This window comes from Cannabis sativa, chromosome 3 (genome assembly GCF_029168945.1).
Source record: "Cannabis sativa cultivar Pink pepper isolate KNU-18-1 chromosome 3, ASM2916894v1, whole genome shotgun sequence".
NCBI classification, from domain to species: Eukaryota; Viridiplantae; Streptophyta; class Magnoliopsida; order Rosales; family Cannabaceae; genus Cannabis; species Cannabis sativa.
The window spans coordinates 5,615,590-5,631,068 of NC_083603.1; the positions used below are offsets into that span (position 1 = coordinate 5,615,590).

The window sequence follows — 15,479 nt, forward strand, 5'->3', positions numbered from 1 at the left end:
GTTAGTGGGATGTTGGAAAGTTTAGAACAGTTGTGATATTGATGGCAATTGCGATGTTTTATGTTTGTATGAATTACTTACTTGTAAATTGCACATTCAACTTAGTTCTTAGAGTTGGCAAGTTGAAATTCTGGTTATTGATGGATTGAAGTTGTGCAGGTGGTGGTAACAATTAAATTGTTGGAAAGTTTAGCTATCATTGTCAGTTTGTTTTTAGTTTAGTCCTAGTTTACTCGAGGACGAGTAAAGAGTCAGTTTGGGGGAGTTTGTTAGGCTATTTTTAGCCTATGTTTTGGATCTAATTTATGTGCGTTTTTAGCTGTGTTGGGACGGAATTACGCTTGTTTTCTATGTTTTCAGGTTCTTTGGAATAAAAGAGGTCTCGGGTGCAGAAATTCGTTAAAAGATGTGCTGAGCCGAAGAAAACACAATTTCTGAGTAATTGTGCACATCTGGCCGCGGATAAACACAACCTGGCCGCGGCTAGATTTCGAAATTCTAGGAGGCTTCAGTCGCCGCGGCGATGAAGAGGCTCGCCGCGGCCATTTAAAAGATACAGAGAGACCCCTTATTTTCAATTATCTCGCTGCGGCAAGAGGAAGCTTAGCCGCGGCGAGATCCCGTACGGACCAGGGGCATTTTCGTCCATCGAACCCTAAATTTCAGCTATAAATAGAAAACTGCGATTGGAAGTCTGGGAGAGCGATCAGAAACCCTAAAATACAGCTGAGAGCGGCAGGAAGAGCACAGAGATTGAAGTGAAGATCCAGAATTCATCCACCAACAGTTCTTTTCTTTATTCCTCTTTAATTTATTTATGTTGAATATTGCTATAGGAATGGTTATGGATTTGTTTCTGAACTAAATTTCCCATTTAGGGAGGATGATGATTGTTGTTTAATGTTTTGCCTAGTTAATGTTTAATTACCATTCCTCAATTCTTGTGTGTGAAATTATCTTAATTTGTTCTTAATTTCATGTTTAAGATTGATCACCTTGTGCATGCTCTATGATCTCAATTCGAAATCTGAAAAGTGAGAATTGAGAATGCTAAAATTAAGATAATCGATGTTCTATGTGAAACGAAAGTATTTGCATGACTTATGTGACGAGTAGATTATTACTTAATGCTGATTTCATGTTAGTTTAATTAAGGAATTAATTAGATAACATGTGATTTAGAATCTAGAAGATCTGAAAGGAGCTAGGTTATTTCATAATCTGTCATTCACTCCAAGAATAGGATAGTAATTAAGCATTAACGATTTGGGTAAACAACAACAGGATTCTCCTCCCTATTATCTCATCTTGCTCAACTTTCAATTGTGTTATTAAGTTTTCTGAATTTCTTTCATATTTTACTTTTTTTTAAAATCATAATTGCTTTTGATTTGCCGAATAGAATCATAAGTATAATTTAGTGGTATTTAATCCAATTCCCTGTGGGATCGACCTCACCTGTGTGAGATTTACTACTTGATTGCGTATACTTGCGTAGCGTTTATAAAATATAGCAACACCTAGCATAACACTGAACCCAGTAGTGGACTTTCTGTCGTCGAGATTGCATGCCTAATCAGCATCTGAGTAGGCAGCTATGGTCATAGATGTAGTAGGTTAAAACACCAGGCCAAGGTTGGTGGTTCCTTTGATGTATTTGAGCACTCTTTTGCATGTATTCCAGTGAGTGTTTGTGGGGTTTTGCATATATTGGCTTAAATTGATGGCAAATGAGAGCTCTAGTCTGGTGAGGGTTAGATATTGCAGTGAACCTATGATACTTCTGTACAATTTGGGATCATGAAATTGATCATCTTTGGTGGTGAATAGTTTTTTCTTGGACACATAGGGGTGCTGCAAGGCTTGGACTCTTCCATATTGGTTTTTTTTTTTTTTTTTTTTTTTTTTTTTTTCAGAATGTCCTGAGCATACTTGGACTGGTTTAGATATAGCTTGCTATCAATTCTGTAAGCCTGAAAACCGAGGAAGTAGCTAAGAGATCCCAGCAGGCCTAGCCCTTTAAGTGTGCAACCTGATCTATTACACAGGGCCCACACAACAAAAGGGCCCAATTTTCTCTAATCTCTCTCTCTTTTCTTTTTTCTTTTTTTTTTTAAGTTGATTTCGGTCAGCAACTCTTTCAAAAAAAAAAACGTATATTAATTTTAAGGCCAATATTTTTTGGTTTTTTTAGCTGACTTCGGTCAGCACAATAAAAAAAAAGTTTTTTTTCTTAATTTTTTTTTGAATATTTTGAAATATATATTTTTCTTTTATAAACAAACTTTTCCTGGTCAATTAGATTTCTTAATTTTTAGTAAATTAACGGTACTAAATTTATTAATACCATTTAATTCTTTTATAAAAAAAACCTTTTATATTCACCTACATGACTATATAAATATATATATATATATTTAATTTTAAGTTTTTAATCAACATCAAAAATCAAAATTGTTTATTAGAATTGAGAGGAAAGACATCATATACATTTTGCTATCATCTATATTTTTAGTTTTCTTTTTTTTTTTTTCTTTCTTTATAAAAAAATAAAAGAATTGGAGAATAATACCATTCATTGGAATTTTTGGAGACAAATTTATCAACGGTTAATAAAAGGTATGTCTTTGATATTCACTCTTTGTTCATGTATCTATATTGTTTATTATTTTTAATTTCATATCTGTATTTTTGTTATATTTGATCTACTAGACTACTAGCCACCATCAATCATATATATATTCATATCTTAATTTTTATAATTGACAGTGTAGTTAGTATTAATAGTTAGTTAGTTTCTTCTTCTTTATCTTTTTATCTTTTATTTCTTAAAAAAAAACTAAATATATCTATTTATATAATTAATGTTGAAACTAATAGAAAAAAATATGTAATATGTATATGTTATAAATTCACCCTTGTTTAATACTGTCAATCAATCACATCTTTGTAATTTTTTTTTTAATTGAGATTAATTATTAATTGTTATATAGTTAATTACTGTTTATTAGTACATTTACTTATTGTAATAAATATTATTGCATAAATTAAAAAGTTAATTTTAAATGAGCATTGGACAATTGGTGACGGTGAATTTTCTCAATTTGAAGTTTTAAACTTTGAAGACGGAATTAACAGCGAATATCAGGTTTTTTCGTCCCTTTTTGAACTTCCAAATTAATATTTATTATTATCTTGATTGTTCTTTGAAATATTATATTAGTTGTTGTTATTGTGTTTTTTTTACTATGTCTCCTAAAATTAAAAAATATGAGTCTGGGTATGAAAAACGTAATAAAAAGAAAAAAATTGAGAAGTTAACTCAATTTCAAAGAGGAGCTCTTGATAAATTTATTATAAAAGAACTACAAGTTTCTTTTGAAAATCATAATCATAATGTTGTTGATATTGAAATTTCTGAAACTATGTTGCCTATTATTGAAAATCATAGTGAAAATGATGATGTGGAAAATAGAGGTGACATGCCTATTGAAAATAATAAAGTGGAACATAAAAGTGATGTGCCTATTGAAAATGATAATATGGAAAATCAAAATTTTGATTCTGAAAATTGTGATGATGATCATTTGAATAATTCACTCAAAAATAAAATTTTAGAGGATAATAATAATGACAATGCAGAGCAAACAAACTCATTTAAAAATTTACTTGATATATTTGATCCAAGAAATTGAGATGCTCTTGATTAAAAAATGATTGATTTATTAGTGATGAAGGGTCCAAAAAGAGATTGTTCTATTATGGCTGGTCCTAAAGTTAAATTTTCTAGACGATTCACTGCTAATTTGTATACTAGAATTTTATCAAATGGAGAGAAGTGTGATAGAGATTGGCTTGTTTATTCAAAAGAGTTAGATAGAGTATTTTATTTTTGTTGTAAAGTTTTTAAAATAGGGATTGTTAAAGGACAATTAATAAATGAAGGCTTTAGTGACTGGGTGCATATTGGTGAAAGACTTAGAGAGCATGAGATAAGCATGGAACATGTTAAAAATATGACAACTTGGTACGAATTGCGTCTAAGACTCCAAAAGAATCAAACCATTGATAAATCGACTCAAAGACTAATTGAAAAAGAAAAAGATCACTGGAAAAAAGTTTTACAAAGAATTATTTTAATAGTTAAATTTCTTGCTAAACATAATTTGACCTTTCGTGGATCTAATGAGAAATTATATCAAAATAGTAATGGCAATTTTCTGGGCTTAATTGAAATGTTGGCAGAGTTTGATCCTGTTATTTAAGAACATGTTAAACGTATTACAAATGATGATATTCACATTCATTATCTTGGACATAATATCCAAAATGAGTTAATATTTTTGCTTGCTTTTGCAATTAAAACTAAAATCATTAAGAAAGTTAAACAAGCAAAATATTTTTCTGTGATACTTGATTGTACTCCTGATGTTAGCCATCAAGAGCAAATGTCCTTGATATTTAGATATGTGGATGTTTCTCCACATTCTGTTAGCATTGAAGAATCTTTTTTAGGATTTTTAAATGTGAATGATACAACTGGTCAAGGACTTTTTGATGTGCTACGAAATGAGCTGAAAAAACTTGGTCATGACATATTTGATGTGCGAGGGCAATGTTATGATAATAGGTCAAATATGAAAGGAAAACATCAAGGTGTATAAAAGAAATTTTTAGACATAAATCCAAGAGCCTTTTATACTCCTTGTGGTTGTCATAGCCTTAATTTGATTTTGTATGACATGGTTGAATCGTGTAGTAAAGCTAGAGATTTTTTTGGAGTTATTCAACGCATTTATACAATTTTTGCCAATTCTACTAAGAGATGACAAATTTTAAAAGATAATGTGAAAGGATTGACTCTAAAATCATTGTCATCCACTCGTTGGGATAGTCGTGTAGAAAGTGTTAAAGATCTCAAATGTCAGATTTTAGAGAAGCTTTACTTGAAGTGTCGAAAAATTATTTCCTGGTCGTATTTTTGGTATGGAGTCTGTTCCTATCGAATTGTTACATTGTTTGGTAACAGATTTTGTTGGTTAATAAAATATTATTTTCCATTCAAAAAAAAAATATGCCTCATAAATTATATATAAATAAATTGGGTAATAATGTATAAAATTTAAAAAATATTTATATTAAATATTTAAGTGGTTGGAGAAATTACACTTTATACTCTTTTTATATTGTTATTTTTTATTTTTATCCTCTTTTTTTAAAGTTTATCATTTTTTTTTTAAATGTTGTAGTATTTTTTAACTTACACCTAAGTGGTTGGGTGGTCGATTGTTTATGCTGGCTGGCTTGATTGGGTTGCTGTGACAAGGCAAGTTTAGATTTAACGGCTCAACAAGAACAGGTGTATTTTTAATAGTTATTCTAGAGTTGTTAGAATTATAAATGATATAAAGAAATATTATAAAGTATAGATTGCATATCGTGAACAATTGAAAATTATTTAAACAAGAGAGAGACTACTTGTTGAGATTGCAAAGTAGGTAGTTGTTGGGTTAGGACTTTTTGATTGGTTGGAGCTGGTATAATAAGAGTGGCTCATATAATAACAAGTGTGATAGGAGTATAATAAGAGTGGCTCATATAATAACAAGTGTGATAGGAGCTAGTGTGTTGTCACTTTCATGGAGTGTGACTCATTTTTATCAAAAAGTAAAATAAAACTCAATTAAAAGTGACAGCTTTTGTCACTATAATATATATATATATATATAAAAAAGTTTAAAAAAAAGCTGTAATATACTGTCAAAAGAAAAAAAAAGTCTGCCGTATAAAATTTAAATTATATAAACAGTAAAAATATAAACATTACCGCCTCACAGTATATATGTAAAAAGTTGGCAAAACTAAGTATATTATGTAAATTTCCAATAATTTATTAATTTTTTGGCCCATTAATTTTGTCTTGTATTATACATTTAGCTGGTATTTAGTGAGAAAAAATGAAAATAGGAATGGGTTATGAAAATAAGAATAAAATTTAAAAGGATTAATACTATTTTGGACCCTAAATGTCGCAACAGTTATCAACTGAACTCTCTATTTTGTTAAATAAAAAATTTGATATGATATTTTCCAAAATGGTATAAAAAGTACCCTATTTTCGATATTCTTTTTAATATAACCAACTCGAAAATATTTCCTAGCAAGAGTAGAAGTAGAAAGCATAACCAAATTTGTCATAACACTTCTAGATCGAGTTGTTATTAAGTTTTATTTTGATTAAAAAAAATCAGTTTAAGGGTACTATTTAGTATTATTTTATAAAATACAAGATCCAATTCGTTATTTAACAAAATAGAAGGTTCAATTGGTAATTTTTAAAAACACAACATCCAAAATAGTATTTACCCAATTTAAATTATTAAATTATTAAATTTTTTTTTATTTTGTATTAGAATAATCTTTCCTTCTAATTTAAAATGTAATAATTATTCTACTAAAATAGTGAAATGGTCATTGACATTCCATTTCGTTAAGAACATTGCTATGAAGCACTAGATGAAGTATCACCTTATAATTAGTTAGTAACAAAGTGAGACATGATATTAAACTATACCAATAATAAAATTACACCTCACAAAAATAGTGTCGGGTACCCTTTTAACATTTCTCTTTGGTTAAATATGCCCATCATATTAGAGCATGTGATAGTTGTTGGTTATACAATTTAAAAGCTTATCATTAAATAGAACTTTGACTATTTATAACAAATCAAAACTTGAAAAATAAAAGCTAAATCAAAACTCATATCATATTTATCTCTTTCCAAAGAAAAGAAAGAAAAACTAATGGAGACTACAAAAGATTCATCAACATCATCAATTGTGGTTGTAATGGTTCCATTCCTAGCTCAAAGCCATTTGAATCAGCTCCTTCAATTTGCCCATGTCGTTTCATCCTCATACGACATCCCAGTCCACTACATTAGCTCAACTCTTCACAACTCACAAGTCAAATCTCGAGCCTCAAACCCACTTAACCAATTAACCAAAATCCATTTCCATGATTACCCACTTCCAATTTCATCACCAATTTCCCAAGAAAATCCATGTTTTTTTGAATCCAAGTTCGTTAAAAATGCTATCCCTTTATTCGAAGCCTCCACCCACCTGCGTCAACCTGTTTGTGATCTTCTCAAATCACTATCTCCATCCACAAAACGACTTGTCGTAATTTATGATGTTGTTATGGTTTCGGTGGTTCAAGATGTCGTTTGTATCCCAAACGGAGAAGCCTATTCATTCAATTGCGGTTCTATTTTTGTTGGCTTTTCGTTAATGTGTGAAGCGTTGGGACGAAACGACATCGTTCCAATGTATAACAATATGCCCTCTTTGAAATCGTGTTTCTCTAATTTTATACTTGATTTTATGAAAAGGCAACAACTTGGGGTGGTGAATTTTCAAGCTGGAGAGATTTACAATAGTTGTAGAGCTATTGAAGGAACTATTCTTGAAAGTCTTGTAAACGACATTGGTGGGGAGAAGAACAAGGTTTGGGCTGTTGGGCCTTTACACCAAACGACAGTGAGTAATAATGAGCTAAGGAGAGACCAAGTTCAAGACAAATGGTTATTGGAGTGGTTAGATAAACAAGAGTCAAATAGTGTTATGTATATCTCTTTTGGAACCACATCTGTTTTTTCAGAGGAAGAGATTGAGGAGATTTCAATTGGGTTAGAGCTAAGTGGGGTTAAGTTTATATGGGCATTGAGAGAAGGAGATAAATTTGATGTTTTAGGTACTAATGAAGAAGGTGAAGGAGCCCTATTGCGGAAGAAATTAAAGTGTATTTTGTTATTAAATGAATGAAATTACAATAGGGAGAGAAGGCTTATATAGCCACTGATACAAAGACTGAAAAGGAAAAACCAGAAAAATAGGAAACAGTTATGAAGCATAACTGAAATAACAGACTCAACAGTAAACGGAATTACTAACTGAACCCAACTAACAAGCTTAGAAGACTAAGTTCTGTTACCCCCCCCCCCCCCCTCAAGATGGACCATAGATATTACTGATGGCCATCTTGGAGAGATGAGTAGTGAGAGTTGTGGAGGGTAATGGCTTTGTAAATGCATCAGCTAATTGAAGATTGGAGCTGACAGGAATGAGCCGAATGGTTGATTTGGCTATTTTTTCTCTTATGAAGTGGCAGTCCAATTCGATATGCTTGGTGCGTTCGTGAAAGGTGGGATTGTTGGCAATGTGAATGGCGGAGAGGTTGTCACAATAGATGAAAGCCGGTGTTGGTTGAGCAATGTGGATATCGTGAAGAAGATATTGAATCCATGTGATTTCGCTTGTGGTTGCAGCTAAAGCTCTATATTCTGCTTCAGCAGAACTCTTCGAGACGGTTGGTTGTTTCTTTGTTTTCCAAGAGACAAGGCAGTCACCAAGAAAAATGCAAAAGCCGGTTGTGGAGCGACGAGTGAGGGGACAGGAGGCCCAATCCGAGTCAGAGAAGCCTCGTAAATGCAGAGATGAAGTGGCTGAATAGAAGATGCCTTGTCCTGGTGAGCTTTTAAGGTATCGAAGAAGGTGATGAAGGGCAGTTAAGTGAGGAGTTCTTGGGGAAGACATGAATTGACTTAAAGTATTAACGGCATATGTTATATCAGGCCGAGAGAGAGTCAAATACAGAAGGCGGCCAATGAGTTGTCGATAGTGTGATGGATTGTCAAGGAGATCACCCTCTTTGTCATCAAATTTTTGCCGAGGATCCATGGGGGCCTTTGCTGGTTTGCTGCTGATATATCCAGTGTCAGTAAGTAGTTGAAGAGTGTACTTACGTTGTGATAAAAAAAAAGGCCAGAAGTTGCTCGTGCTATTTCGAACCCAAGAAAGTACTTAAGGGGTCCTAATGTTTTAAGTCTGAACCTGCTTTCAAGAGTGGTTTGCAGAGTGTGAAGAATGGTTATGTTAGGACCAGCAAGGATGATGTCGTCGACATACACAAGGAGAGCGACAAAATTGTTGTTGGATCCTCTTGTGAATAGAGTATAATCGGCTTGGGACTGTGTGAAACCTTCATCAAGAAGAGCAGCAGTAAGCTTTTTATACCATTGTCGGGACGATTGCTTAAGACCATAAATCGATTTGTTGAGCTAGCAAACAAGATTAGTGCCTTGAATTGTTGATGGAAGCTTCAACCCTTGAGGTAGTTGCATGTAAACTTCTTCTTCTAAATCTCTATTAAGAAATGCGTTGTTTATGTCGAGTTGGAGAGTGTGCCATTGTTGGATAGCTACAATGGCAAGGAGCAATTTGAAGGTGACCATCTTTGCCACGGGTGAGAAAGTGTCAAAAAAATCAAGACCCTCTTGTTGAGCATAGCCTTGAGCAACTAATCGTGCTTTGAGGCGTTCAACGCTGCCATCGCTATTATATTTTATCTTATAAACCCATCGACATCCGATTGCGTGTTTGCCAGGCGGTAAAGGAACCACTTTCCAAGTGTTGTTGGTAATGAGAGCGAGCAATTCATCATCCATAGCCTTCAGCCATTGTTTGAATTGAGCAGCCTGTTTGTAAGTTTGGGGTTCGAATTCTGCTGTAACTGCAAGAATGAAAGCTTTGTAAGCTTGTGAAAGGTTAGAATATGAAATGAACTTGGCAATAGGATGGGGTGTAGGAGAATTGTCCTGAAATATGTTGTAACACTCAAAGTCATCAAGGTATCGTGGTGGCTTTCTGGTGCGGCTGGTTCTTCTAGGCTGAACTGAAGTTGTTTCAGTTTCAATTGGTGCTGCAGGATTGCTGTCAGGCTGAACCGAAACTGGTTCTGTGATTGCTGGTGCGTTAGAATTGGCAGCAGAGTTTTCATTGTCAATATCGACTTCAGTAATGTTATTGTCCTGCAATATTGGGTTAGGAGAAACAAGACTAGTATTGTGATGTGGATAATCATCCACATGTGTGTTTGTGATGTGAGAATTAGGGAGAATCAATAAAGAAAAGGGATCAATAGTAGATTTCTCAGTATTTAGTGTATGGAAAGGAAATATATGTTCATGAAAAATAACATTTCGAGATATAATAATCTGTTTTGAATTAATGTCATACAATTTATAACCTTTGATACCTCGAGGATAACCTATAAAAATGCAAGTCTTTGCACGAGGTTGAAATTTGGTTCTATGGGATGTAAGAGTGGATGCAAAAGCTAGGCAGCCAAAGCATTTAAGGTTGTTGTAATCAGGAGGTTGATGAAATAATAGTTCATAGGGAGTCTTGTTACCAAGATTAGGAGAGGGAGTCCGATTTATCAAAAAAACTGCAGTCATTATGCAATCTGTCCAAAAACGGATTGGAATTTTGGATTGAAAAAAAAGAGCCCGTGCTACATTGAGAAGATGTTGATGTTTTCTCTCAGCAACGGCATTTTGTTCGGGTGTCTCAACACAACTGAAATCATGTAAAATTCCATGCTTGGAAAATAAATCTTTGAAAGTCAATTCAGGAGCATTGTCAGACCGAAAGCATTTAAAAACACAATTAAATTGAGTTTGTATGTATGCAAGAAATTCAGGTATGATAACATGAACATCGGATTTTTGTTTAAGAAGATATATCCAAGTGAACCTTGAATGATCATCAACAAGAGTAAGAAAATACTTATGATCAGAATAAGAAGGCACATGATATGGTCCCCAAATGTCACAATGTATCAAATCAAAACATTGTTTAGAAAAACTAGTATTATTAGGAAAAGGTAACTTCCTTTGTTTAGCAAGAGGGCAAATGTAACAAGGTTGATTTTGATGTAAATTTCTAGTTTTACATGGCAAAGAATTCTGTAATAAGCCTAAGCATTTATCAGATAAGTGTCCTAATCTCTTATGCCATGTTTCAGCTGAAACATTGAAGGTGTTGACAGAAACGGCAGTGGTGTCCAAGATATAGAGACCATTAGCCAATTCACCTTTGCCAATCATCCTCTTGGAGTTGATTTCCTGTATGTAAAAATTATCAGCAAAGAATTTCAATTTAAAAAAATTTCCATGAGTCAAACAACTAACCGAGATGATGTTGTATTGAAAGTTAGGAACATAAAGCACCTCTTTGAGAACAAGTTGTTCAGATATTTTCACATGTCCACTTTGGTATACCATTACATGATTATTATTAGGCAAAATCAACTTAACAGAATTGATTGGATGTAAATTTAAAAACATTTTTAAATTGGAGCAAATATGCCTAGTCGCACCTGAGTCAATAATCCAAGATTTATCTTGGGGAAGAATTGAACAATTTGATAAAGCAATATTACTTTTACCTACTGATGTACTGGGATCTGTAGGATTGGGATTTGTGGTTTGAGCAGCAAGAAGGTTAAGGAGTTGCTGATATTGATTTGGAGTTAACTGAGGCAGTATAGTGTTATTTTCACTTGAGGCAGAACAGTTTTCAGTTGAAGTGTGAAACTGGTTTGCAGTAGCCTCTTTTCCCTTGCCATTTTTGTTATATCCAGGTGGATAACCATGGATTTTATAGCACTTCTCGATAGTATGACCATGCATATTGCAGTGAGTGCAAAATGGTCTTCCCTTCTTAGGATGATTGTTCTTAGATTGTCCTTGAGAATCTGGTTTGCCGACTGCCTTTTCGCTTTGAAAGGCAAAGGCCATATTTGAATTGGGATCTGTAGAGAGGTTCTGGCTTCCTCTCTGATTTTCTTCCTGTGTTACCAAATGAAAAACACGGTTAATTTCAGGCAAAGGATCCATGATAAGAATATTACCTCGAACTTGGCCATAAAGATCAGATAATCCCATAAGAAAAGACATGATATATTCCATGTTATAGTGTTCTTGTAGCTTCTTGACTCCACCACAAGAGCAATTGTTGCAGGTGCAACTTGGTCTGAAATTACTTAATTGTTCCCAAACAGTCTTAAGTTTGGTAAAATACAGGCTCACAGATTGATTTTCTTGTTTTAGATTCATCAGCTCCTTCCTGAGATTGTATATGTGAGCTCCATTTTTCTGTTGAAAACGAACTTTGAGGTCTTTCCAGATTTCTGCAGCCGATTCATCATAGAGGATGCTGGAGGAGATTTCTTTAGAGACTGAGTTGATGATCCAAGAAATAACGATATTGTTGTTTCGAATCCATGCGTTGTAAAGAACTGGATCAGAAATCGGTGGTTTGGGGATAGAACCATTCAAGAATCCTAATTTATTCTTGACAGAAATAGCTAATTCCATTGCTCTGTTCCAGGCGATGTAATTATCTTGTCCTGTCAATAATTGGGATACAAGAACGTTTCCAGGGTTATCACCGTGATGAAGATAATATGGATCTGAAGGATCCTCTATTGGATTTCTCATCCTCATCAACTGTGTATTCGATCTGTTGTTGACAGCTTGATTTGAATCATCTCCATCATTGATTCGAGCTGGAATTTCCTCACCAGAATTGGTTTCTTGATTATCAGAAGCCATGAACGGAAAGGAACTGAGAAGAAAGAGAAGTGTCGATGAAGAGATGAATTCTTCACTTCAGACACGATCGTCGCCGGAGAAGAACACGGCGAGAGGAAGAAGATGAAAACGAAAAAGGATCGGAGGGAAGCTCAACTTCCCTGCTCTGATACCATATTGCGGAAGAAATTAAAGTGTATTTTGTTATTAAATGAATGAAATTACAATAGGGAGAGAAGGCTTATATAGCCACTGATACAAAGACTGAAAAGGAAAAACCAGAAAAATAGGAAACAGTTATGAAGCATAACTGAAATAACAGACTCAACAGTAAACGAAATTACTAACTGAACCCAACTAACAAGCTTAGAAGACTAAGTTCTGTTCCCAACTTCCAATTGGGTTTGAGGAAAGAATGAAGGGAATGGGAATTGTGGTGAGGGAATGGGTGTCCCAAGTGGAGATTTTGAGGCACAAATCAATAGGTGGGTTTATGAGTCATTGTGGATGGAATTCTTGTATGGAGAGTATAAGTATGGGAGTGCCTTTAGCAACTTGGCCTTTGCATTCAGATCAACCTTTGAATGCTTTGTTTATCACACAAGTGCTCAAAGTGGGTGTGGCTGTTTTGGAATGGGAGCAGAGAGATGAGGTTGTGAGTTCATCCATGATTAGCAGAGCTGTTAGGACATTAATGGTTTCAAATGAAGGTGGTGAAATGAGAAAAAGGGCTGAGGAATTGGGTGGTGAAGTTAGAAAGTCAACAGAAGAAGGAGGTGTCACTCGTATGGAATGGGATTCCTTCATTGCTCATATCATTAGATAGATTGAAAGTGAGATGATAATATTGTAGGTGGAAAAACACAGATAAAATTCTATCCGTTTTAGTATTCGAAATAATTTTTTAGTCAAATTTTTTTCTCATGGTCATGTAAATTATAGTTATTTAAAGCATTCTGCAAAATTTTAAGAAATTCAGAAAAATTTAACACATCGAAAATTTCATTCAAACAGTGTGTTACACTCGTAACTATTTTATTCTATACGCGTGTAAAATAGACTGTTTGAATATTATTTTCTATATTATTGTAAATTATTCCAAATTTCTCAAAATTTTGTAAGATATCTTAAATAGCTATAACGTACATAAATATAAAGAAAAAAAATAGACTAAAAAATTATTCTAAATGCCAAAATAAGTAGACACTGCAATAGTACATCTCTTTTAAAAGGGTCCATTGTATAATTATCCTATATTATATTAATTAACATTGTTTGAGAACTTTATTTCTTTATGTTTCATTGCCACTGTCAATAATATTTCTTTATTTATATAATGAACACTACAATAAATTTAGAGTAATTTGCGGTGATAATACTTGAGTTTATCTTCTAGTTGCATATTAATACCTAAGAATTTTTTTTTTGGTGGTAAAAATACCTTCAGTTAAACTTTTGTTGCATTCGTAGATAACTAGTCATTAAGTGCCAGGTCACCATCGACATGTCACTCTTGAATTGATTCACATCATTTAATTTATATTTTGTATTTAAAAATTATTTTAAAATTAAAAATTTATTTAAAAATCATTTAAATATATAAGAAAATCAAACTTAATTTATTTAAAAAAGCATAATTAAAATAAATAATTTATTAAACATACTTTAATATTCATTTAACTTCATCCATCATCTCAACAAAATGAGAAAAAAAAATCATCGGCAATTTGAATACTATTTGAGCATTTTGAACTCAAAAAATTTATAAGCAAAACTCTGTTAAATTCATCTTCAATCCTCTTCCCTAACCCCTTCCAACATAAAAGGAAGAAAAAAAAAATCAAAATCAGTTATATTTACCTTTTTTTTTAATCATTCTACAAATTTTACTCTTATCGTACTTCACGATAGTTTTCATTCTTCTTTAATAAAAATTTTATCCTAACTTTTCCACAAACTTACACATCCATCTACAAAGAACACAAATTTATTATGTTTGAATTTATGTCTTAGTTATGTGAGTGTGTAAAGATAATTTATTAAAAAGAGATATATTTGAATTAAATTTTATTTAGAAGTAAATTTGGTTAATGTATAAAAAAATTGTATTCTTCAACTTTTTCCTTTGTTTTTTAATATATAGTGGTAAATATCTAAAATTTGGTATTTTGAAAAGAAAAAAAAAAGAGTCTCCTTTTTCTAAATAAAATATTTAAATATAGTATTTTAAAAAATAAATTGGGTCTTTGCTTACGAAAAACAATCGTTCTTTTAACAAATAGTAGTAAAAATTAACAATATGATATTTTTGAAAATTAAATAAGGGATCTTTTAATATGAGGAAATTATTTTGTATACCCACCTTATTTTATTTATTTTACTTTTATTTTTATATTCTTTAATATATACTCACTTTTATAAATAATGTCCCTATTATACTTAATAAGTTAATATAAATTATGTGATAAAGTTAAGTGAAGGGTGAGCGTATATTGGACAACTCACTCACAAAAATGGTTATATTTTAATGAAATATAATATGAAAGTATTTTTAATTAATGAATTCATAAAAGATGTATTTTTCAACTTATCTCTTTTAATTTTATGTCACGGTAGAAGACCTTGGGTGAGTGTTCTATTTGTCTTACCGTTGGATCGGTGGCCTGGTATTTCAGTTAACCACGTATACAAGGTCGACCCTGAAGAAATAGAGGCTCAAGACGATATAAAATTTTAAGCTCCTTAATAAATATATAAATATATTAATTAAATTAAAAAAAAATTGATCTAAAAAAAGTTACATGCTACATATCATAACATAAAGAAAATAAAATAAATATAGATAAATCTAAAATAAATTATAAAGTATTACAAAAATTAATAAATTTGTATTATTTAATTAACTGGATCATTCATGATAAAAAATTTATGTTGCTAAAATTTCAATGATACAATAAGATATATAAAAAAGAAATAAATTACAATCAAATCAAATAATATTCACGTCCTCAACTAATAAAATCTCATTTTTCACTAG

At 32.2% G+C, this 15,479-nt stretch overlaps 1 protein-coding gene across 1 annotated transcript; it reads left to right on the forward strand.

The window, feature by feature from the left end:
• The first annotated feature begins 6,649 nt into the window (after positions 1-6,649).
• LOC133035587 (zeatin O-glucosyltransferase-like) lies at positions 6,650-13,453 on the forward strand. The gene is made up of 2 exons (XM_061111555.1): positions 6,650-7,773; positions 12,822-13,453. Exons 1-2 carry the CDS (start codon positions 6,807-6,809, stop codon positions 12,848-12,850), a joined length of 996 nt encoding a protein of 331 aa, XP_060967538.1. The 5' UTR covers positions 6,650-6,806; the 3' UTR covers positions 12,851-13,453.
• The last annotated feature ends 2,026 nt before the right edge of the window (positions 13,454-15,479 follow it).